Below are 23,790 nucleotides of genomic sequence, written 5' to 3'. Positions count from 1 at the left end.
GGAAATGCATATTGTTGTGTAATTTTTTTATTCTGGGAAACTCAAGGAAAATACTAGTCACACCTAGAGTTCGGAAAACAAGAGAAGATACAACTGAATGTTTTATACGCATTTTATTAGCGCGGATTAGCATAATGTGCTTCATATTATACTTTTTTTTATCCTGGATATATGTCGGTTTTTTACGATGATAACTTTCATTCTATTGTTACGCATTTGTTACTACAAATATTAAAATATTAATGTTAATATTATGCTGTTTTCTTCCACGCCACACTGAAATCTGAATGTGTTACGGTTCGCTATTTGCCATTTTCTTGGTGGTTTTGTTGATTACTTCTTGCCTCTTCATTAAATATTACCGTTGATTGAAGTATAGAACTAATACTTTCATAAACGATTTACATACATACCCATGAACATCGTTTTTCTGAACTCCTCGAAAATTAACAAGTCTTGCCCTTGTGCCGTTTATGTTTATTTGGTCTTTAATTTTTTAACTATTTTATGCATCGTCATATCACCGTAAAATCACGACGTTATCTGAAAATTTTTATGCTTTGCTGCGGCGTGGTGTGAAGAAATACCTTGATAAAAATATGAGTGTGTTGTAATATCTTCTAACAGGACAAAAGTGTATCATTAGGTTTTCCAGTCTCTCATGGGTTCCAAGAAATCTTTGTCGGGTGTTGGTCGATCAAATTCATAGCTTTAAGTAATGTGAAATAAATATGTTGTAAGTTTTTTCGATGTAAAATCGTGGATTGTGTGGTGGGTAAGTAAATTTATGCGAAGATAATGATTCACTGATACTCTTATCAGTATTATGGTGATTTATTCAAATTCACGTTAACCTTCTATTATGGAGATTTGCGTGGTTTCAATAGAAACCACAAATAGTTCATCACATCGAGAAAAAGTAAAGAGAAATGGAGGATTTGCCAAACATATTGTAATTCTAGGAACATGAGCGTACAGGATAACATTAAAAATATATAACTAACAATCAGGTATATTTTTGACTATCTCTAAAAATAATAGACTGTTCCATTGGTAAAACTTCTTACTAGTGTGGCACTAGACTAGAATCAATTACAATGAAATTGAAAGACAAAATTTGAGCAGAAAGAATACAGTCTCTTTATAACTCTTCAGTTTTGTAAATAATATATATTTTCGGCGACTGTATGTTGAGAGGTCACTCCTAATTCCGCCCCTGCATACATTTGAAAAATTTCAAATAGGACCCTGCTGCTTTTTTTGTACGCTTATATAAAGACAAACTTTTGTTTTGTTTGAATTTGCTCATGCCTATACTGATTCTTTCACGTGCTCATAATTACGCCTATAGACTTGCTATTCCTTTATCATTGTATACAGAGTGGGTAAAAAGTAACGCACACAATTAATATCGGCGATATTTACTGTTTTGTAGAACAATGCCAGGATTAGTCAATCTTTGTTTTTAGGCAACTTTTCGTTTATAATTAAGAAGTTTGTTCTTTGTTAATTGAGAATTTATTGAGTTTCTTCAAGAGGCAACCTAGTTTGTCATTGATTTAGGACAATTGTCCTTTCACAATAAGCTTTTGTGCCAGTAATCGATAGACATTTAATGATTTAATTGCTGTTACTGAGGATGATTTGGTCAATATGATGGTTTTTTAGTGTATAGTACAGAGTGTGGCAGACGTGTTTCTGAAGGTCTTTGCTCGGGCTGTGGTGGGGTATGTGTAGATGCGGGGGGCTCTTTGTGTTTCTTAGGGTCTGTTTTTAGTCGGCACCAGACATATGTCTTCTCTGTAAAAACAATCAGAACTAGGGCTACTTGAGGAAACAGGTAGTAAACGACGAGGACATGGACAAGCGAGAACGGTATAAGGGCACCCGAACATGTGTAGGATGTTGGAGTAGCAGTCTAGCAGTCAAACTTGCTGAAGAACACGAACTGGGTGACATCTGGTTTCTGCAGGATGGGGCTACAGCACGAATTTCATTAGCTGTTTTGAGACAGATGTTCCCAGTGCGACTAGTCTCACTGAGATAGTGGGGTGGCCATCGCGCTCGCCTGATTTGAGCATATGTGACTTCTTTCTTTGGGGGCTACCTTAGAGATGAGGTCTTTAAACATCGTCGAAACATGTCACAACTCAAACAGCAACAAATATTGCCCCAAGCAAAGCTGGCTACAAATTTCCCAGTAGGCACTGGAATAGACAGACGGGAAACGAGGCATGGGTTCTATCTCCGCTCCTGTACTGTACGCCCGACTAATTCCGGCAAAATACGATTCAACTGATTTGTTCTTCATTTCATCTTTCATCTCCCTTCTATACACAGCAGCTCTGGATTGAATGGCACCGGCAGTTGTATGATGGCGGAGTGGATGGAATAAGTGAAAGGAAACAGTAACTGGTTGTGTTTGTGTGGACTGGGGCTGACTCATTCCGTGTCGAGTGTGGTGCCTACTTTACAATTCGACAATTACAAGTAGGGTCGCCGCCAGAAATCGAACAATGGCAGTTGGAACGCGAATAGTGTACGAAAAAGCATAGGCCAATTAATAAATTTTCCTGAATTTCAAAAAATAAGTTCATCGAACGAAACATCCGAATGCCAGGAACAAGTTTACGCATGCGTGTGTTTATAGAAAATCCACTTTTGTTATGATGGTAAACTTCACTTCTGTCTACTGTCCTGTCAGTCAGCTGTATGAACAAGTATGATGAACTAATTAAAAGAAGGGTGTGTTTTGTGATGTTGTGAAATTATTTGGGTGTGAAACAATGTTTAGTGAATGTGTTTTTGTTTTATTTTTGATAACTATACCACAGTATATTCATTCTGGTAAGTCTGTGTGCCCAGCTGATTTGACACAAACCCCTTCATTCATCCCTTTGTTTTGGTACACAACACATTTTCCCTTTCGATTGTTTTTGGAATTTGTAAATATAATTGAATATATTACAAAACTTTGTTTTGAAGCTTTATTGCAATTATGAATAATAAACAATGAACAAATGCAGTAACAGGACTTAAGGGAAGGTCTTGATATTTTTCTACAGGTGTTCTTCCATTGATTTGAGCAACCAAAAAAAAAATAGAAAAATTAAAATATTGAATTGTTTGTTTTACTCATTGGTGTTGGATTGGAAGGATTTTATAGACTATGAAGCAGTCTGTATCTCAGAGAGATACTGCAAAAATGAAAACATTTGCTGGATAAGGACAATCTTCATTCTCATTGATAATGTATTGCAATGGAAAGTTAAAATGCACGTCATATGTATCCTTAGCATGAGTTCCTTCAAAATCAGTGTGCTTGGTAATTAACGTGACCAGAGACCTTCTCCCTGAAGTATAATTTTAGGATGACTTGCCGAGACTGTTGCTGTTTTATCAAAACATACAAACAAAATGGAATTACAATAAGGAGTCACCAGAAAATTTGAATAATGATACCACATTTTTTTTAGAATAATGCATACCAAGTGTATCCACATCTCTAATGTTTGAAAAAGTAAAACCTTGAACTTGGTGGAATATATTATTTCATAAAATTCTATGGGAAGTTAACAAATAAATGAGCTATTATTATAGCTATTACTATTCTAGTTCAGGAATAATTGTCATGATTATGAAATCGGTATAACTATGACTAAGACAATGAGTATCGAGAGAACTGTGCATTAAAACATATAGTTCTAATCATTTAATGATGTCGTATCAATGTAAAGACCATTGAGAATTTTCAGGTCTGAAAATTTCAATACAAATTACTTTATTACTAATTCAGTGAGTTTCTGGCTAAGTAGTTCAAGGTCTAATATCACATAAATGTTTGCATTGTATTGTGTCTGTTGATTATGTTTGTTCAACAAGAAATTGGAAAATTATTTCTACTCAAGATCTTTGATACCTGAGGGGATTATTCGACAAGATTTGTGATTACTTTCAACTGCAACTTGCTGCAGATTGAGATTCGCTATTGAATTTGATGAACTCTTTCTGCAAAAATAAAATACATAAAGGTGGTATTGAAATTCTGACCTTGGTTGAACAGTTTTGATATGGATATGATGTATATCAGTGGCTAAATAAATTCAAATAATAAAGAATGGTACTGAAATTACCAGTGAAATTATGATAGATAGCCTTGTATTTCTACAAACTCTAACTTTGGAAGCAAATTCTTTTTGAGTTTGAGTTGTTCCTCAAAATTGTTACGGGACATAAGAATCTTTGAAATCAAAAGAATCATTTTGACTCAAAGCAGAAATATTTTCATTCATAATTAGGTATCTTCCAGATGTGCTTACTAGGCATTCACAGAAAAATTTTCATTTCAAAACATATTCAGTCATTGGTCATCATTTAAACTTAAGGTAGAAGACAAGAAACAAAATATTATATACCTATCAGGTACTTGTCCTCATCTCACGAAATGAAGTACACAACATTTGGGACAAACTCAACTTCAACTGCAACATTTGTGCAGTAGGTACTTCACAATTCATCAATTTTCTTATCAGTCATCATCAGATAAGATGAGTGCATCAAAGAAAAAAGTAATTTAATTAATATAGATTAATTTTAAATCTATAATTTAGAGGAAATATATTTACACATTAAATATTGAGACAAGTACCTTCTACTCTCGCTTCTACTTGTGATAGCTTGTTCCTGAATGTGTATATTTAAATTAACAAATACATACCTACATATGTGTGGCGTTATAGAATTATTGTCTGCGAAAGAGTATGTACGTAGGCACCAGCAAGTTGAAGTAATTTTATCCTTCAATGATTTCACCGATGATAAATCTCTAATTCTTAAATCCTAGTAATTCTACAGTCTTGATGTTTCGAATTTTTTATAGCGAATGCAGAATTTTCTCCGAAGCGACATTTTTTTGTAATCGTTCTTCCTACATAAATATATCAAATAGCAAACAAACATCTCCTTCATTCTTTCTTTATTATTATTTTCATTTCCCACGTAGGAATTACGATTTAATTAATTTTTTTTATTGCTTAATTGGTGTCAGTAAGATTCAATTTTGTTTCTAGATTCAATGATTAGAACAAAATACCATGATCTCATTATTCAAAACCCAACATTCCATAGCCATTCAGAGGGAATACTAAATAGAATCTGATATGAAAATGTAAGGATAAAAATAACCCAGTTTTGTGTTCAGAATATGAGAAATAACTATAATTATTTATGAAATTCATGTAACCTTGCATTACTGGACTGGGGAAATCTAAATTGAAAAAGAAACAATTATCAGGAAGGTCTAGCTGTCTACGCTTCATTGATTTTTTTCCTGATTCAATTATTTAGAAACCTTGTTGAACAGACGAGCATACTCAAGTAAAGTTGTATTTTGGAATATGAAAAGTGTAATGCAATATGAAATTAGTTGGTGGAAATGTTGCTTTTATTTCGCAAAAAAAGAAACTTGGCTATTAGATATTCTGATTGAATCTCATAATTTATCTTTCGTATTATTTATTTCTGCTTGTTCATTATTTTCATTATGTTATGAAGAATTGGATATCTGTACCTATAGGTAGCCGACAGATTGAAATCAAAATTTCAGTTCATTAATGCAAACGAATCTGAAAACTATTCAGCTATGATCTGAATTTGAGACAATATAGATACTAAAAATAAACTGGATAATTGTTCAAAGAAAAATCTATTCTCGAAGCTATTAGTGGTGATTTTATTTACATTGGACAAACGAAAATGACGATGAAGTAATATGGTCATACTACTATTTGCTACTATCACAGCAGTCAGAGTACCTACTTTAGGTGGCTGTGCTACCACCCTCCATACACAGTCATGTCAAATTTTTGGCGTTTTAGAGTATAGTATTATTGAGAACTTCTTCCAAATGAAAAAAAAAAACAAATTTTTACCAGACGATAAGCCTCGGTTGCGATGTAATTGTAGTATTTACCTTGAAATAAAGCATCCGAACTCACAATCTGTGTTTAAACGTTGTCATATCCTAGTGGTCGCAATGTCATCAACCGCCTTCCTATAATTTGATGTTCCTTTCATGGTAATTCCTGATGCGTGTCATCTGACGTTGAATCTCATGGTGAACCTGACTTTTCGCCCAATAAGTTTGATAGGTCCACGATTAGCCCTTTGTTCATCGAATTTATATATTTTACAACAATTCGTCTTTTACTGAAGAACTTAAGACGGTTAGTTTGAACGAGGTTCAGTTGGAAAACAAGTTTGAACAAGAATCAAGCTTGATAACTGTCGATTAACCGAGCTCCTTTCCTTGGCGTAATTGCAATAATATTGTGTATTTCAAACGAGTCTATACCTACAGAGTGCTAGAAGGCAGAAAAAATTCTATATTTTACCAAGCAAAATCTGCAGCTTTTTCCATGTTCTCATAGAAGAAATAGCACCACTCCGTTCTAGTATCAACATGCAGTTCTCATGCAGTAACAAGGAGCAGCTGATTAATTATTTAACAAGTTAATTCAATGAATAATGAAGTCATTCACCTTATAGTTCGTTGTCGCGTAGGGTTCTGATGCCACATAAATTGAAACACATGCTCTTTTACATTTCCTACTGTGAATTATGAAAAAGGGATGCGTTTGCTCCCCCTTTATTGAACCAAACAGAGCAAGTAATTATATTCCAATTGTGAAAACTTGATAAGTTGCAGTGAAACTACATACCTACTCAAAAAAATATGATCTTCCATTCTTTATAACATAACTCTCTATCTACCAGTTTGAATCGAGGATTGAATACAATTGTTAATTCTCTAGAGTAATTGAACAATAATTTTCATCCATTTCTCAACCGAGTTAGTGATAGAGATATTAGAGAGGAGCCAAAGTTTGAAGAGTTAAATAGGCATCTATGTGAAAATGACCAAAAGCACAAATTTTTTTCTACCGTAAATAAGGAAAACCCTATTTCTGTACACTTATTTTATTCTCCCGATGTTACATTTTTTCTGTAGTTGTATAACACTGAGTGCATCAACTTTTTTTTCCAGCTAACCGCCTTAGCGAATATATAAGCCATTATGAGCCTCTCGATTACGATACCAAAGAGGTCCAAAGGATGCACAGTAGGGCCAGGAGGTCAATTAGCGACAACAACCTCGTGCATGTGGAATTCAAAGCACACAGTCGATTTTTTCGATTGCGGCTGAAGAGGGATCTGAGAGTCTTCGGGGATTCTTTGGAGGTGCACGGTGAGAATGGAAAGATAGACGTCGATACTGGCCATATCTACCATGGAAATCTAGTGGGTGAGTAGGATTGTTATTAGGTTATGGAGAAAAAATTCGACCAAGATCCTACTTGGTCAAATGCACTCTCATCTAGCTTTGCTATAGGGATGAAGTTAGTGTCAGTGAAATTAGCAACATATTTCAGCTTCTATTATTCTCGATTCTCATGACCTTTCTTTTGTTATATTGATTCATTTTCGTGATAGTTCATGTTTGAACGAAGGCCAAACTTCGTTCAGCTAAGAATTATCAATTTAAGTCTTTATCAACAGGGCAATAACAAGATTGCGCACAGACCTAATCTTAAATACGATTTCCTGTTCTACAAAATACGTACCACTAAGAACGTCAATCTGTGTCTCACTTTCGAGAGATGCTAAACTGGAAAGTGTTAATTTCATTTTCGTTTCAACCATCAGAGAACGGCTCGGATTTATGAGAACAGTAGGTTAACTATTCCTCTTCCGAAATGCGCAATAAATTCGATTTAAATCGAGTAAACAGGCTGTAATTAAGCGTGCTCACCAAATATTAATATTTATTATGCTCCCCAGTGCTGTACATATGTCGCTTACCGCTAATTGTGTTTAACTAAACACGCTGAATTCATGTTTGTTTCATCTTCTAAATGATCTCCCGTACTTTCGATTAGAAATTTGTTCCATAATGTTAGAATATTTGAAATCTGATAGTTTCATTAGGAATTCCTATTCCTGCTTGTAGCTGTTCATAAAATGACGTTCATCTATTACACAAAGAAAAATGATGAACCAGAAAAAATGAGCTTTGTTAACATTTTTGTTGAGCAAAATATAATCACGAGTATAATCAGCTGTTGGAAGGAGGAAATCGATGTATTGCTTTCATTTCTCACAGTATCGGATGTGTTAAAATTGTGTTTCAAAATGCCATTGAAGACTTAGGAGTCCAAGGTCATATTAATTAATGGAAGGTCGTGGTATGAGGCAATGCTATTGTCATATGAGGATGTGTAAAAGATTTTTCATTCTGTTCGTTGCAACAGCTTTATTGTTTTTTTTTTGCTACTTTTGGGCAATCCACTCTTTGTACAATTAGTACCATTGAACACAATCCGATGGAAATATACCCGACTAGTTCTACCATTTGTTGCATTGACTGAATATGTGGGTGATATATCAAGGTGGATGTTAGCTGCGGGTTTGTTGAATTTATGCAAAATATTTCAAGGTGCAAAAGACGTTTCTGGTTATACATATTTTCGATATCAGTAGGTAGAGGTAACTTTGTTATTTGATTGGCTCTGTATACAGGCTGTTCACTAAAGCTGCGTCAAAAATGCAGGAGGTGATTCCTTCTCCAAAAATATTATATTTGCAGATTTTTCGTGAAGAAATAAACTGTCGAATATACACTTATTCTTAACGCTTTCGATCTACATGGTTGGCTATAAGTGGCCCAGCATGTACCTATTTTACACCTTAGGTGGGCAACAATGAGTATAAATGAAGAAATTATTTTTCTCTGGATATTTTGATAGGAGAAATCTTTTGAGTTTCATTCCATGATTTAATTATTGTGAATAATTAAACACAGGTGGAATACCACCTTAGAAGTTTGAAGGCACATAAAACTCAGCGATTGCGATGGATATTTTGATCATTAAAAATTGATTGAGTACTGAACCATTTTTTATCACATCAAAATCGATACTCAATGAAAAAAAACGAACTGACAACTTGGAAATAACGTACTTACATCTCCTTATGCAGTTTTTGCAGTTTCGGACTTTGAGAGAGTGCAGAGAACCCGAATTAAATTCAATTCATTACCTTGATTTGGGTTGAAGTATCAACGGAGATTGCTGAAGAAAATGCAATATCATTATTATGATTACACGCTTCTCTATGATCCATTTTGTGATAAATAACATCCAGTTTTTTGACCGTTCGTGTATAACGAATTGATAAACTGCTAGAGAAGCGTGAAAACAATTTTTTTTCATAATTTCTTTTGAGATCAGGGTACATAGGTTGATTTCAGCTTGTTTAATTCAATTTAGGAATTTTTTTAAATTGAAGAATTTTGTGAACACAAAGATTAATGTAAAACAGCAGAATTGAATGTAGTTCTATCGAAGAAAATGCACAAAACAGATTTTCAAACACGGTAACGATTTTAAATGATTGCGTATTCTTGTAAAAATGTAGGAGTATATTCAGCAGCATTCAGTATATGATGTGGAATTCCCTAATCCTGATTATGCTTCGTCGAGTTCGTTGAATGGATTCCCCAAAGAATCTATAAAGATTATTTTTAGAATTATCGAGCTCTTTACACATCCTTCCCATTGGTTTTACTTGAATGACGATAAAGTGAATAGCGGTCATTATAAAATCGATATAAATAGATATAAAGCTGACAATTCATAGGATAAACACTCCAACTGCATAATAGTTTCTTAAGAAAAAACACAGATTATCGTTAAATTTGCAATTAATATTTCCGCTTATCACTTAGAGTCTGAGTTTACTTAGTCACACTGGAACGTTCCACTCAAGTGACTATAGAGGTTTGAATTTAAAAATCCTTTTACTTTCGTAATATAATACCAATGATAATCGCAGAAATCCCTGGGAACTATTCATCTGTTAAATGGATCTTACAAAATAGGAGACAAAGAATTATCGTTACAAATTGCTCCTTTGTCCTCTGTTTCATTTTATCCTCGTTACTGTCCATTTAAACTTTTGTAACCACCCTGTGTATTGACCCAAACTTGCAAAGATTTATTGAGTGCATTCTAACAACTGTATTGGATAGAATTTTTATTTTATTACTAACATCTGTTTGTCTTTTTATTAGCTCATTTCTTTACACTATGTTGCAGTTATTTTTCAACTGACAATTTCAGGTTTTATGATGATATTTTTTCGGTAGGAACTATCTTGTTGAGGAAATTCCCCATTTGACCGCAATCAATTCCAGCTACATCCAACGTTGTAACGGAATATGGTCTCCCACATGAGTCAATGGTCTCGCCTCTTCATACATGGCTGAACCTTTCGGTGTCACAGGCACCGTCTGTATTTTTGTTCGGATATGTAGATGGGAAATTCATAAAACGAGGTTTTCCGTTGCGACTTCCAAGAAGATCGGTTTTCCAACATAATTGATGGCCTTAATTAAACCTACACGTCGGGGGTCCTCTCTACGTTTGTTCAACTCTCGGTATCGGGTATATATAGATGATTGAGATTTAAATGAACGTTTCCAGGGGAATTGTAATTCGAAATAAATCAAGGATATGCTTCGGGAAATGACATGGGATCATGTTGGAATTATTGTTTTCGTTCAACTACGAATATGTATTTTTACCTCTGTTCATTTGGGCAGAAAGTTTCCATCAAATATTTTTAATGGACTTTTCAAATCGGGAAATCGGTTGATGAATGAGCGGATCGAAAAGCTTCGCTTGATTTACTCTGAAATTATTGGTTTCTGGAAATGGTAAACGAAAATATAAAAGCTATTTGAAAACGCGTTATAGATGCCAATAGATGGTGATCTCAATATTCTAACTTCGCTAATTCAGTTTACATATAAAATAAAACAGTTGAATATCTCTTCTGCTCATAAACAGCATAGGTATATGGTATATAGGCATTATATATGAGGAAGAAAACTGTTTGTTGAGTACTCATCAAAGATATGGTAATTTATGCTTCGCAACTCGACCCGTGATGAGTCATAAGTTCATCACACTCAACTCAACTAAAGAATCGTCTGTATAGAAGGTATATCCCGTCGGTAGAATTTCATTTGGACGCCAAAGCCGCAATTTTAATCCTGAATCAGAATCGACCAATGTTCAACATAATTTTCAAGGGCGTAGAGCTTCTTGACAGACAAACGTGACGTGCCTATTCAATTTCACCAGGCGATGTTAGACCGCTAGCAGCTAGACCTAAGAGATTGAATGCTACATCCAACCACTTATTATCGCGATGATTCATTAAATCATTAAATCCTTATGAAGGATTTGTAAACACGATTTTTCACATTCTTTTCATCTAATCTTAAATGGTTGATACACACTGAACTGCAAAATCTTTAACCCTTTTAACAAATCACATTTTCCAGGAGAACCACAAACTGACGTCTTTGGGTCAGTGATCAATGGTGTTTTCGAGGGTAGCATCATTACGCCCAAAGGACGCTTTTTCGTGGAAAAAGCCCACCACTATTTCCCCATATCGAAACATCCAAACAGGACATTTCATTCTGTAATTTACCATGAAGATCATATGAATGATCCCTATGAACACTTGCATAAAGGTTTGTAAAATATTTTCTTCATATTTCAATGTGAAACATGAAACATGACCTTGTACTCTGTTTAACCAACAAATCAAACATTTGCAGGACATTCACCAGGCTGTGGTATCAATCGAGATGTTCTGCAATGGATGCACAACATCCAGAACTCCGCAGAGGACCCTGAAGTAATTCCATCAAAACCATCGAACAAACATCTTGATCTCAAGAATTTAATCACACCACCTAGTCAGAAGAAATTAAAAGAACAATTTATCCCCCCACCCGATCCATACGTGAACGAAGAAGATGTATTTAATAAATATTCCAAAGAAGCCAATACAGCTGAACATAATAGACATAAGAGGGCTACAGGAAGGGATTTCAATAAGAACACTTGTTCGTTGTATATACAGACTGATCCATTGATATGGAGACACATTAGAGAACAATTTCCTGAGGTACTTGACAATTTTTTGTATCTCAGAATCAGTTTCGTTTTAAATTGACTTATGCGTGCTTGGAATTGATTTGATTCGATATTTTTAGCACGCCGATCCTAGGAAGGAGCATGAAGTGAATGAAAAGACCAGAGAAGAGATATTATCACTGATTGCGCACCATGTCACTGCCGTAAATTACATTTATCGAGACACCAAGTTTGATGGTCGGAACGAGCATCGAAACATCAAATTCGAAGTACAAAGAATAAAGGTGAGTTGATTATCCCTGAATTGATCGTTATTAACACCATTGTGAGGGAAAATTGTGGGTAAAAAGAATTGTACGATCAACAACAATACAATGAGGGATTAATAATAATGATAAGGTATCCAATATAACGGGAATAAGAGCATTTAAGAAATTGTTTATCAATGCAGGTCAGGGTTCTTTGACCTGTTAAGTGTCAATATGTTCAAAGTATGTTAGGTTAGGTGACACCAATGATTTTTTTTTCAGATTGACGATGATTCCTCCTGCAGATGTACAATGTGCGGAGATATGAATCAGTTTTGTATGGAGAATATAGACGTCAGTAATTTTCTCAATATACATTCCTTGGGCAACCACGAAGATTTCTGCCTAGCATATGTGTTCACATACAGGGACTTCACCGGTGGCACCTTAGGGCTAGCGTGGGTAGCTAGCGCTTCTGGGGCCTCTGGTGGCATCTGTGAGAAATATAAGACTTACACCGAAACCATCGGGGGAATGTACCAGTCGACAAAGAGATCTTTGAATACTGGAATAATAACTTTTGTTAATTATAATAGTAGGGTACCCCCGAAGGTATCCCAGCTTACGTTGGCCCATGAAATCGGACACAACTTTGGATCCCCAGTAAGTTAGTTTTCATTTTATGTAGTGTGTGCGTGTGTTTGTGCCATACAGTGTTGAGGATGAGAGACAGGCTATCAAGTTCAATTTTGGCAGGATTATCTGTATCCGCGGTGTTAGGAAGCCTATTGCTTTTAATGGCAATCGGAAAAAAATCTTTTATTTCTTTCATTTCAGCATGACTATCCACCTGAGTGCAGGCCAGGAGGATTGAACGGAAACTTCATCATGTTCGCCTCTGCCACCAGTGGGGACAGACCGAACAACAGTAAATTTTCCACGTGCAGTATCAGCAACATTTCCCAAGTTCTAGATGCCATAGAGGACAATAAAAAAAGAAATTGCTTCACATCTTCAGCGGGCGCATTCTGCGGCAACAAAATCGTTGAGGCTGGTGAAGAATGCGACTGTGGATACGACGAGAATGAGTGCCAGGATAAGTGTTGTTATCCTAGGACTTTGAGTATCGAGGATAGAAGAAACTCCACTGCTAAGGGCTGTCAGAGGAGAGCAGGAACTCAGTGCAGGTAGGAAAACTTTTTTTGTTTCACGAAGCGTTACTGATAACCAATTTTTTTTCTTCCAGTCCCAGTCAAGGTCCTTGCTGCAGCAGTGAAACCTGCAAATTCGTGCCATTTTACCAGAACGAAGTCTGCAAACCCAGATCGGACTGCTCGATGCCGTCTAAATGCAACGGCAGATCTGCCGAATGTCCGAAACCTCAACCGTTGCCGGACAAGACCAGATGTAACAATAATACTCAACTTTGCATCAAGGGAGAATGCTCCGGTTCCATCTGTTTGGAATGGAACCTACAACCCTGCTCGCTCACCTCTCAGGGCCATCCGGACGTGGACAAGCGGAAACTGTGCGAATTGGCCTGTCAAAACGGTACGGACATTTGTCGAAGTACCAGTGAGTTCGCCGATAAAGTCGGGCTGCCCAAGGGTGGAATCAGTTTGCGGCCTGGATCGCCATGTGATAACTTCCAGGTAATGAAATTGACATAACCTCAAAGTCAACTGACGTTTTAGGTTAGGATCTTCGTTATTGTTGCTTTCACTGTTGTTTTCAGGGCTACTGCGACGTTTTCCTCAAGTGCAGGGCCGTAGATGCCGATGGGCCATTGGTCAGGTTGATGAACCTCCTTCTGAACCGTGATACGCTGGTGAGTGTCGCTCAATGGGTAAGCGAGCATTGGTGGCTCTGCGTGCTGATGAGCATCGGCTTCATCATATTCATGGGGGTGTTCATCAAGTGTTGCGCGGTGCACACGCCCTCCTCCAATCCCAAGAAGCCTGCGGCACGTAGGATAGGAGACACCCTCAGGAGGCCCATGAACACCCTGAGAAGAATGGTGAGTTTATGAGTGCAGTTATAAATGCAGATCGAATCTCTCTTCTTTGGAGTTGGAGGGAATTTAATTTTTTTTTTACAGCGACACGGTGGTGGCCATGGAGGAGTTCACGGACAAAGTAGGAGTAGAAGTAGGGGAGAAAGATCTCGACCATCAGCCAGTCAAGGTCCACGACCGGGTTACGGTGAAGGGAGGGGGCATCATTACGCCCCTAAAGGTAAGGGTAAGGATTTTTTTTCAGATTCATATGAGGAGTTGTTGTTAATACAAGTTCCCTCATTTTGCCAAAGAGTGGCTCTGTATAGGGTGATCTCGAAGGTCTTATGTTGGAAGAAAACACTCACCTTCAAAAACACCCAGTATTTGTATCATTTTCACAAGGATGAATTATTCAGTATATTCTTCAGCTCCTAGGTTAAAAAACTAATAACAGACATAAAACTTAACTAACAATATTACCAACATGTAGAATTACAAACTTGACAAGGCGAAAATTAGGGAAACTTTGTGATTTGAAGATATCTGCTACCTATCAGCATTTATTATTTACATGGTTCAGCCTGTGCCTACTTACTAACTCACTTGGTTTGTCTTTGTTTTTAATTTAATAGAGTATTCTCGATTAGCCACAGCACCGCCGGCGAATTACAGTAGACAGACTCATCCCGAGCTATATCCCGAAGCGTACGAAATGAGGCACAAAGTCTGACAGCAGGATTCTGGGGTCCCTAGAGTATCTCCGCCCCCAGAATATCCGGGCACACCTGTAACAACTCAGCCGGGAGGTCTCCCGATTGTCCAATTAACAAACAATGAAACTGTTTTACCAAAAACTGTGAGTGAACAAAGTGATTATTAACTTGAAAGCTGGCCAATGCTCTGTGATCAACTTTTAATAAGTAAGCGTTCGTTGAGCAGAAACGGGTGCGCATCCATTAGTCACCTATTTAATTTTAGAACAAATTGAAACTGAAACGTCGATAAGATTTATTAAGGACTTCAGTTAGTTAGGCTTCCTTTATTGAGAAGGCTGATTTTTTATTTTTAATTATGATGTTTTTATACCAGATGTCAGGCAATAATAATTTCTACGTAAAAAGTGTGATTGAGTGAATTGAATTTTATTTGGAGTTCCTTTTCTGAGGAAGGAATCGTTTCTTTTATTTTTTATTCTCCTGCACTTCTTAGTTCCTTCTTTAAACATTATAAGCCGTAAAGGAATCTATGAATTCAAACTACATTAGTTCATTCAGATATCCATTTTTTAAATTGAAGTGACTTGCAATTCCACAATATAAACTCTCCATTCTACGTTGCCAGTAGTATATTAAGGCGCGTACTCAAAGACGAACAGAACCTGCAAGGGTAAAAAAAATCCCAAAAAGTTACTACCGCGCTTCACAACAAACAACGCAGACCGTAATCTGCAGTATGCAACAAAGTTGGACTTTTATCAGGTTACATTTGCGTTCGCCATTGGGTACCTGCCTTACATTTATTAATTTTCAGGAACAATGATCTGATCATTCAGTTTTATGTTTAGTGCCCCTCATAATCAATTCAATTCAATCTTGACTATATTCTCAGTGCTGAACGAATAAGGAATGATATTAGTTGAACAAAGAATACCATTTTTTTAAAATTCATCTGGAAGATCTGGTTCTATTGTTCGACTCCAATATAAATTTTGAAATTTACTTGTATTATTACCCAGCTTGGAAATTTTTTGGAGTTATACCGTTTTTTAAAGTTGAATCTCTAGTAGTTAAGTTTTTCGAACACGATTGAAATAAATCGAAACTGGTGGCATTTTGTCGAAGCAAACTTTTCATTGATAAAAGCGACTGATAAATTTTCGCAAATCACTCAGAAATTTCATTTGGGATTGTCCAAAAGCGTTTTTGCTTGGCAGTTTTGACTATTCCAGAAGTTTTGTTGTCCTTACATTTGGGTAGAATTATCGTTGTCACTGGTTAATGTTGTGCTTATATTCTGTGAAGAATATAATTGTATTAGTACATAATGCTAGTCATAATGTAAAAACAGATCTTTTTTTGATTTGCAGAAGATTGTGAGTTTGAAAGTAACTCCTCTTATACATTTTTTGGACTTGAGAACCCAGTAAAATCGAATGTTTTCCATTCATAATAAAAAAAATTTGAAGTATATTTGGTTATGATTTAACTAACTTCTCCTTCATAATAATTCTAACACGAACCCTATTTATTTCATCATCTTCACAGTTTTCAACAAAAATGGGACAAGTGCAAAAATATTATCCATCTTGCTACAGGTGCGAATTCATGACTATTTTTGATAGGCACTGAAAAATTCTTTTTTCAGATTCTGCATTAATGCCTCTTAACATTTATTATAAAATTCTGTTGTTCGACTTCAGGATGTTTATGAATGGAAAATATTAGCTTTTTCAGATTGAACTCACTGTATCAATTTGGATATTTGAAATATTTTTGTATAGGAATTTTTAACTGAAGAATTGTCTTAAGATCATTGTTGAACTGTATAAATTTGTGATAAATATAACTCATTTCTCTGTTGGTAGTTGCCTGGTAGAGAATATAAATATCTTTTATATTTCACGCTTATCCTGTGTATTTAAAGATGTATAAAAAGTTAATATTATGTATATAATAATCATGAATGTTTTGTACAAAATGAGAGGACTAAATAGGTGCTGTGTGATCCAAACAATAACAGAATTATTCATAAGTGGTTTTAGTTCTCTCATTTTATCATCAATATCCGAAATTTATGTTGTATAAGTTGAAATTCGAATAATAGAACGGCTTCTTTCTAACATGAAAGTTCCATTTCCTCCTTGCACAATTTTTCTTGGAAAGCATTTAACGTATCCATAATTTACTGGTCAAACATACAAAAAAATTTCATTTAAAATTTTTCATGTTATGATACGAATATTTCGTGAGTAATTTTGGCAACTGCATACTTGTGAAAACAATTTTCTTCCTCTTTAAAAAATTCTCACGCAGCTCCTTGAGAGAATACTCACTGTACAAAGATAATGTAAAGAAACATCTTTCAAACAGTTGAACATCAACTGTTAAAATTCAAATGGATGAAGCAATCCGATATCATTGACCAAAAAGTGCATGTAATTACAGAAATATGTGCGAGAACCTATTTTAAACTCATGTTCATAGTATTTTCTAATACTGTAAATTATTATTGTAGGTACCTATTCATGTATGTTGAATATAATAAAAAACTTTTTTAAATTCGTGGTGCTTTTTTAACATTGCAGCAAAATTCCGTGGAACAGAATTTATTCGAAAAAAAACATTTTTTTACTGAAACGATCCACGCAAGACCAAGAATTCCGCCCTTGCCAATTGGTGCTTCCACTCTTGGAAGTTTCCGCTTTGAAAGTCAAGGTTATATGTCTAATGTAATCAATGTGCAGCTTTAATCAAGAAGCCCATGTCCTTCAAGCGTTTCTATCATAAAATTAAGTTTGACTTGGCCATATAATAAGTCATCAGTCTCCCAATCGGCTTTGAACTGAGTTGCGCCTTCTTCTTGGCTTTAATCATTGATTTATGACTAGTAATAGCAAACACATAAGAGGGCTGTGGTTATAAACAAGTTTATATAACTCAGTGTTACTTCATGTATTTTATAAAGACATTATTTATCTACAGAGCCATAATTTCTTGTAGACTAATCTATGTAAACACTAAAAATCCTCAAAAACTCCTAGAGATGTCAAGAATCTTCTGACAGTTAGGGCATTCCCGATAAAATGCTTTTTTATTGTCTTAGTTGCACAGTAATCATCAGTACAACTACACTAATAGGTTGCGGGTCGCGTAAAACCATCGAAAACCCCACAGACATCGTCCCTGAAGAATTACTGGAGATTGGACTGATAGGCGGTACTCCCACCGAAATAAAAAAATTTCCGTTCCTGGTTTCCATCCAAAAGCTATCGATACCAAGATGCGTAGGATCTCTGATAACCGCTTCGTGGGTTTTGACCGCTGCCCATTGTCTGGTGGACTTGAATCGGAAAACGATTTTTATGCTGGACCCATACGAATTTACTCTAATATCTGGAAGGACAGTCATGGCATCTGGAACGATGGAGGGGCAAGAGAGGTCTGCTGAAATGTTCATCATACATTCCCGGTTTCAGAGGCCATATCTCAAGTATGATGTTGGTGTTATACTAACTACCAAGCCTTTCGTACTCGGACCTACTACTCAACCCGTGGAGCTCTACACAATGCCTCCCGAAGTGATAACCTTCTTTCCATCTTGTACCCTTATTGGGTGGAATACTGGTAAACACAGTTTTGACGATTATGAGGGACCAGATTTGAAACCCAACAGCATGAAGCTGGAGATGATGGAATTGAAACTGATGAGTTCTGCCCAATGTAAAGCGATTTTGAGAGGGTTAGTTCGTCATTTGTTCAATCGGCAATCTAGGTTTTTGGCGAATTATAAGCTTGCACCTGACTGCATCCCCAAAATAAGAAATCTACTTATAATCTTGCACTGCAGAAGCCTAAGACCTAAGCTGTCTCAAGAAGTAAATAATTTAGACTAGATAGTAGTGTATTTACAAGGGTAATATGTTTTTTTTAGATTGATATCAATGGACAGCGTATGCACGTATTTAGAGGAACAATGTCCAGGACAGTCAGGTTCACCCTTGATCTGCGGAGAATCGTTGTTCGGAATCTTCAGCTGGACAGCCGGATGTACGAATTCTTCATTACCTGCCATTTTTGTGAGGGTTGCCAAAATATACATCTGGGTTCATAATGTTACGCACGGTCAATATATAGAATCATTTCGTAAGAGGAGCTCCCTTGCAGAAGAATCAGGTAGAGCGTCATTCAATTTGATTTATTTACTCAATATCTGTATTTTACCGATTGTTTACTGGTAACCGCGGTTTCTAGAAATCCCAAAAAATGACTTTTGAGCATGGAGATACTTTATCTCCATGCTTTTGAGCCTCAAACGATTCTTGGGGATTTTATCGTATCATATCAAATCGCAACACTAATATATAAGTTCAATTTTACAAGACATTGGAGAGTAAAAAGTTTCTGACGAATTATGTATGTGAAAGCATACATATTTTGTATAAAGTAACGTTTATCCTCTGATTACACTAAAGACTGTTGATTTTCAATGAAAGAATAATTAGAAACAGTGTTGTATAATTAATACAAAATCTTTATTGAATTTTGTTCTATTGTTACACTAAATATGAAATCAAAGGTACTTAATTACAGGGAGTATCAGTGCCTACATACTATTTATAACCTAATTGTTGCTATCAAAAGATCTATCATCGATTCAAATCACACATATGGAAAATAATCACAAACATCTCCCAATGAAATCAATAATTTTCATTATCATTTGTGAAATAAACGATTTAAAGCTTTAAAATTTATATATCTGATTCCAACAATGTATGAGATGAATGTCACAAGGAAATATATATTGATTGGAATTCTTTGTTAATCAATAAAACAATGAAAATTGGAATACTCACAAAACTTTTCTTTGGCTTATCAATGATGAACAGTATTTGTACAATCGAATTTTTTTCTATTTCATGAATAAGCCTCATAGGTCATTTTTTCAGTTACTTTTGACAATTCAAGTTACATTCTACTCATAAATAAAGATATGTATAATATAAATACTTAAAACAATATAAAAGAACACAATATTACATATTATATCTTAAGCTAACAACTGTTCTTGCTTATAAACTGCGTGATAGGCATTTCTGATTAAAGCGTAAGGAAAGCACGATTCTAACAAATCCATTGTTAGAAAAGGGGATTCTTGTACAATCTGATCTAACAGCAAATAAACAGATTCTCTATTTTTTATGGCCTCTTTGTCAGCTTCCTGCCCGAGACGTAATAAACTAGATGAAGTTAACGCTAAGAACTCTTTCATTCTATCCTCTATATCGCCTTGATTACAGATGGTAAATAAAGCACCGAACATGTAATTCACCGCGAGTGCTATGCAGTGTATGTTGTTTGTGTGACCTTCAAGAGACGCCCTGTAGAAGGACTGTTCCGATTTTGCGAGTTTTGGAATGGAAACGGCCACAAACACCATCAGTAGACATACCAACAGATGGTCTTCAGTACTTTCTATCTCGGCTTTTTGTGCATTGATAGCGTTCACGAGAGACGGATCCACTTTGCAAGGCAATCCGGCTGCTGATGTCATTTCGCTGACAACCTTCATAGGGTCACCTGTGGGTAGATGATGTCGAAAATCTAAAATTGAGCTAAGTAAAAAGGGTATCCTCTGTTCCAGTACATCTGTCAGACACGATTGTGCCAGATCCCGGAAACTCAAGATAACTCCAACGATTGTCATCCGCTGCAGGACATTATCGACATGTGTCAATTTCTTGAACTGCTCCTTCATCACCTCCGGTTTATCGAAATTGGTTCTTAAGGCTAACAATACATCTTTATTTGTTTCTGCAAGCTTTTTCAGTTCGATCACTTGACTGGCTATATGCCACATCAATGTCTCATTCAGCTGCTTCATTCCGTATGGACCGATGAGTTCAGCCAAAGCTCGTAATTCATTCACATCCGAATACTCCTCAGGATTGAAGGGAATGGATCCTTCTACCGTTAAACTAACGAAAGAACGTTGATTCATGGAGAAAATTATGTTACCTCCACTAACTCTTCTTAGCAAGATTTCAGAGTACCACTGGGTATATATAGCCGCAATGGTCTTATCCCCATGACTGTCCAATGGTTGGGTCTGTTGCAACAAACAATTATTGAAAACCCTTGTTATGTCGATGTGAACGTAATTCTCAACCGTTTGTAGCACATTCATGTAAGCTCTAACACTGACAAGTAACTCGGAGGGTTTTGCAATCTCGTTTGTGTCTGGATTATACATTACCATTCCTACAAGAGCTTTCGAGAATCGAGTTTCTAGGTGCTGATGCAAATATTCTCGCGGGGCAAATGTATATTCCCAAACATTAATGTTTGAGAAATAATTTATCGAATAGCAAAGTTCCGTTAAAGCCATGTGTAACTTATCCATCGTCGTCAAATTTTCTCTAGTTTTCCTGTAACTTTCTTTGCCTGGCCTCTCAAATTCAATGATATTTTTCTTATTTTTATCTTTCTTCTTCTTTTGGAGCTGTGCCGAGATCAACTGAGCACAGTTTTTAGGTAGCAGTTTGTCACTCATTTTACACTGAGCGTCGCAGATAGCCGTGATGATATTCTTCGCTTCTTTGGCCATTTCATCGAGAAACATGTTAACAACTGATAAACTTCGTTCTCTTATATGGTGTCGTTCCTCAGGGCACAAATCATGTGTGCAGTTTTGAAAATGACTGCATATCGAGGGAAAGGCAACAATGTATCGGTTTTGCGCTGGAAATTCTAAACACATATGAAACTGATCCTCGAAAATTCTGCTGTAGAAGCAAAATATGGACAGATCAGACGTTTCAATCAGCATTTCATCCAAATTATCAACCATTTTCGTATGGAATTGTACAGTGTCCAAAAATTGGGCCATGTCCTTATGATTCATAATTTGTAATGGTACTTTAGCAGGGGAAATGAAGGCCTGTAGTCTGAACCAGTCTAGTCGGAAAGCGAAAAAGTTGAAAGTTTCATTTTCTTCTACTTGTTTGACGGAAAGGTTCGATATGGTATTGCACAAAGAAGACAAAATGATACTTTCTTCTTCAGGACACATTGTTAGATTCTGAATGATCAGCTTCAACTCTATGGCATCATAGTGAGCCAAATATTGTACGTAATATCTTTGCATGACTTGGCTGTATTTCCTCACTAGCACCCGAAGGTCTTCCATGTGGAACAACAATTCAGGTAAATGCCTGTCAACAAGGTCATCAGTAAATTTACCTTTATTTTTCTGTTGCGGAGGATTGTCATAATGTCTCAATAACCAAAGAACTTCGTCCCTAGCATAACATAAACCTTGGAAAACCATGAGAGCTTTTGGTCCCAATAAACCCGGTTGATCAGTAAGAATCAATCCTAACTCTTTCAAAGCCGTCCGTAAAAATTTCCTTCTTTCTCGATGCTGATAACCTGCTTTTTGTACAGCTTGATTGAAACATTCTTTCACCTCTGCTACTTTTTTACTATAACCCTTAATACTATCAAAAAATGACAAGATATACTGATGTATGTGCAGAACTTCATCCCTGAACAGTGGTATAACCCATGATGATTCAAGTGCACTAGTCCAAGCTATATTATTTTCTTTTTGAAGGTTAGCATGCAATAATAATGAACCAAATACAACCCATCGTTCCATGGTATCCAAGGACAGAAACTCACAACTTGTCTTTTCAGCTTGGATTGGTTTCAACAGCATTCCTGGATTTCCTACTAATGTCAACTTTTGTTCTTCCCTCCACTTCACTGCAGATACATTTCTGGATATATAAATGGGGGTGATTGAGTTCAACGCCGAATACAGTAGTTTAGCATGTGGTACAAACTCCTCGCATAATTTTTTGAAAGGAACATCGTAATCCATAATCATGCTACCCAAACGCGGGAAACTAGGATCACTTGCATTATTCACGATTTCATAGGCAGCGTTGAAGAGTCCCAAGACAGCTTTTCTGTCTTCGACTCTCGATAATAATATCATTAGGGAAACATATGTTGTTACCAGGTCCAAGTAACCTTTTGTCAATTCAAAATTTACTGTTATGTCCAGTTCTACTTGAAAAGCATCCATCATAGTGAGAAGCTCGCAAATATTGTCCTTGAGCTCTAATAAATCAACGAATGTGTAATAATATAGGGAGAGAGATTTAATTATTTCATTCTTAATGCTATTAATATTCACTAACGTTTTGGATTCGATTGTGGGAAATCTTCGAACAATACTTTTAATAGAAGATTCCAAATTCTTATCCGACAGAAAACCTGGCTTGGATTTGGCATCACCACAAGCTTTTTTGATGTTGTAAATTCTGGTGAGCATTCCAATACCTCTATCATTGAGGATGATGAGTTTTTCAGCAATTTTCCTCTCATTATTGAGATTCACAACCATTTGGCGAGACATCATAAAAGACCAACAGTGGTAATTAATCTGAAATAAAAAACATTGTAGCATATTCCTAACACAAACTTGTCGAACTGCACCTCAAAGCATAACAATTGTCAGGTTTTTCTGCTGATATACCACAACAATTCAGCTGTATAATATCATTTTAAGTTATTGCTCATCAATAAATACATATTAATCATTTTATTTATCAAATGAACCAAACCTCAAACAACACGGTACAAAGAATTTTTGACGTTTACTAACCTATATTCTGAAGATCGATTCATCTGTCACTTTAAGAATTTTTCATTTTCCTTTCCCGTTTCCGGGAAGCTACATTACTTGAATAATAATTAAAAGTAGAGTTTTTAAAATAAATAATCCACAAGAAAAAATAAATAAACTT

The 23,790-nt window shown here is 35.9% G+C and overlaps 4 protein-coding genes across 8 annotated transcripts in view; 2 read left to right on the top strand and 2 right to left on the bottom strand.

Annotated features, from left to right (window-relative positions):
- LOC123315574 (aryl hydrocarbon receptor) overlaps window positions 1-531 on the bottom strand; it is a 121,529-nt gene extending 120,998 nt beyond the window's left edge. Inside the window, exon 1 of the mRNA XM_044901325.1 lies at window positions 414-531. The gene's annotated coding sequence lies outside the window, so the exon portion shown is untranslated. The remainder of the gene's footprint in view (window positions 1-413) is intronic.
- Window positions 532-639: 108 nt separating this feature from the next.
- Window positions 640-17,529, top strand: LOC123315573 (disintegrin and metalloproteinase domain-containing protein 10). Of its 5 annotated transcripts, none has more exons than XM_044901322.1 (11): window positions 640-775; window positions 7,046-7,303; window positions 11,408-11,602; window positions 11,690-12,042; window positions 12,131-12,295; window positions 12,542-12,922; window positions 13,097-13,446; window positions 13,506-13,911; window positions 13,995-14,276; window positions 14,358-14,499; window positions 14,888-17,529. In XM_044901322.1, the coding sequence occupies exons 2-11, from the start codon at window positions 7,114-7,116 to the stop codon at window positions 14,983-14,985; spliced, it is 2,562 nt and encodes an 853-aa protein (XP_044757257.1). In that variant the 5' UTR covers window positions 640-775; window positions 7,046-7,113; the 3' UTR covers window positions 14,986-17,529. The 5 variants fall into 5 exon arrangements, with proteins under 5 accessions (XP_044757257.1, XP_044757252.1, XP_044757253.1 ...); XM_044901317.1 differs by lacking the exon at window positions 640-775 and adding an exon at window positions 1,990-2,847; XM_044901318.1 differs by lacking the exon at window positions 640-775 and adding an exon at window positions 1,993-2,847 and having other exon boundaries at window positions 14,358-14,493.
- A 444-nt stretch (window positions 17,530-17,973) lies between these two features.
- Window positions 17,974-19,371, top strand: LOC123314984 (trypsin 3A1-like). The gene is made up of 2 exons (XM_044900491.1): window positions 17,974-18,713; window positions 18,906-19,371. Exons 1-2 carry the CDS (start codon window positions 18,058-18,060, stop codon window positions 19,210-19,212), a joined length of 963 nt encoding a protein of 320 aa, XP_044756426.1. The 5' UTR covers window positions 17,974-18,057; the 3' UTR covers window positions 19,213-19,371.
- A 116-nt stretch (window positions 19,372-19,487) lies between these two features.
- LOC123314982 (membrane-associated protein Hem) lies at window positions 19,488-23,640 on the bottom strand. The gene is made up of 2 exons (XM_044900486.1): window positions 23,480-23,640; window positions 19,488-23,426 (listed from the first exon to the last, which is right to left on the bottom strand). The coding sequence occupies exon 2, from the start codon at window positions 23,400-23,402 to the stop codon at window positions 20,025-20,027; it is 3,378 nt and encodes a 1,125-aa protein (XP_044756421.1). The 5' UTR covers window positions 23,403-23,426; window positions 23,480-23,640; the 3' UTR covers window positions 19,488-20,024.
- Window positions 23,641-23,790: the final 150 nt, after the last annotated feature.

The sequence above is a fragment of the Coccinella septempunctata genome, chromosome 6, assembly GCF_907165205.1.
Source record: "Coccinella septempunctata chromosome 6, icCocSept1.1, whole genome shotgun sequence".
Taxonomy (NCBI): domain Eukaryota; kingdom Metazoa; phylum Arthropoda; class Insecta; order Coleoptera; family Coccinellidae; genus Coccinella; species Coccinella septempunctata.
Note: the sequence above shows the minus strand (reverse complement) of the source record. Positions and strands in the feature narration are given on the sequence as shown.

Coding starts and splice junctions, on each gene's coding strand:
- LOC123315573 (XM_044901317.1), top strand. CDS start 2,787: ATGTTTAGTGAATGTGTTTTTGTTTTATTTTTGATAACTATACCACAG. Junction 13,447..13,505: donor AGAGCAGGAACTCAGTGCAG/GTAGGAAAACTT, acceptor TTTTTCTTCCAG/TCCCAGTCAAGGTCCTTGCT. Junction 13,912..13,994: donor CGCCATGTGATAACTTCCAG/GTAATGAAATTG, acceptor TGTTGTTTTCAG/GGCTACTGCGACGTTTTCCT.
- LOC123314984 (XM_044900491.1), top strand. CDS start 18,058: ATGCTTTTTTATTGTCTTAGTTGCACAGTAATCATCAGTACAACTACA. Junction 18,714..18,905: donor TGTAAAGCGATTTTGAGAGG/GTTAGTTCGTCA, acceptor TGTTTTTTTTAG/ATTGATATCAATGGACAGCG.
- LOC123314982 (XM_044900486.1), bottom strand. CDS start 23,402: ATGATGTCTCGCCAAATGGTTGTGAATCTCAATAATGAGAGGAAAATT.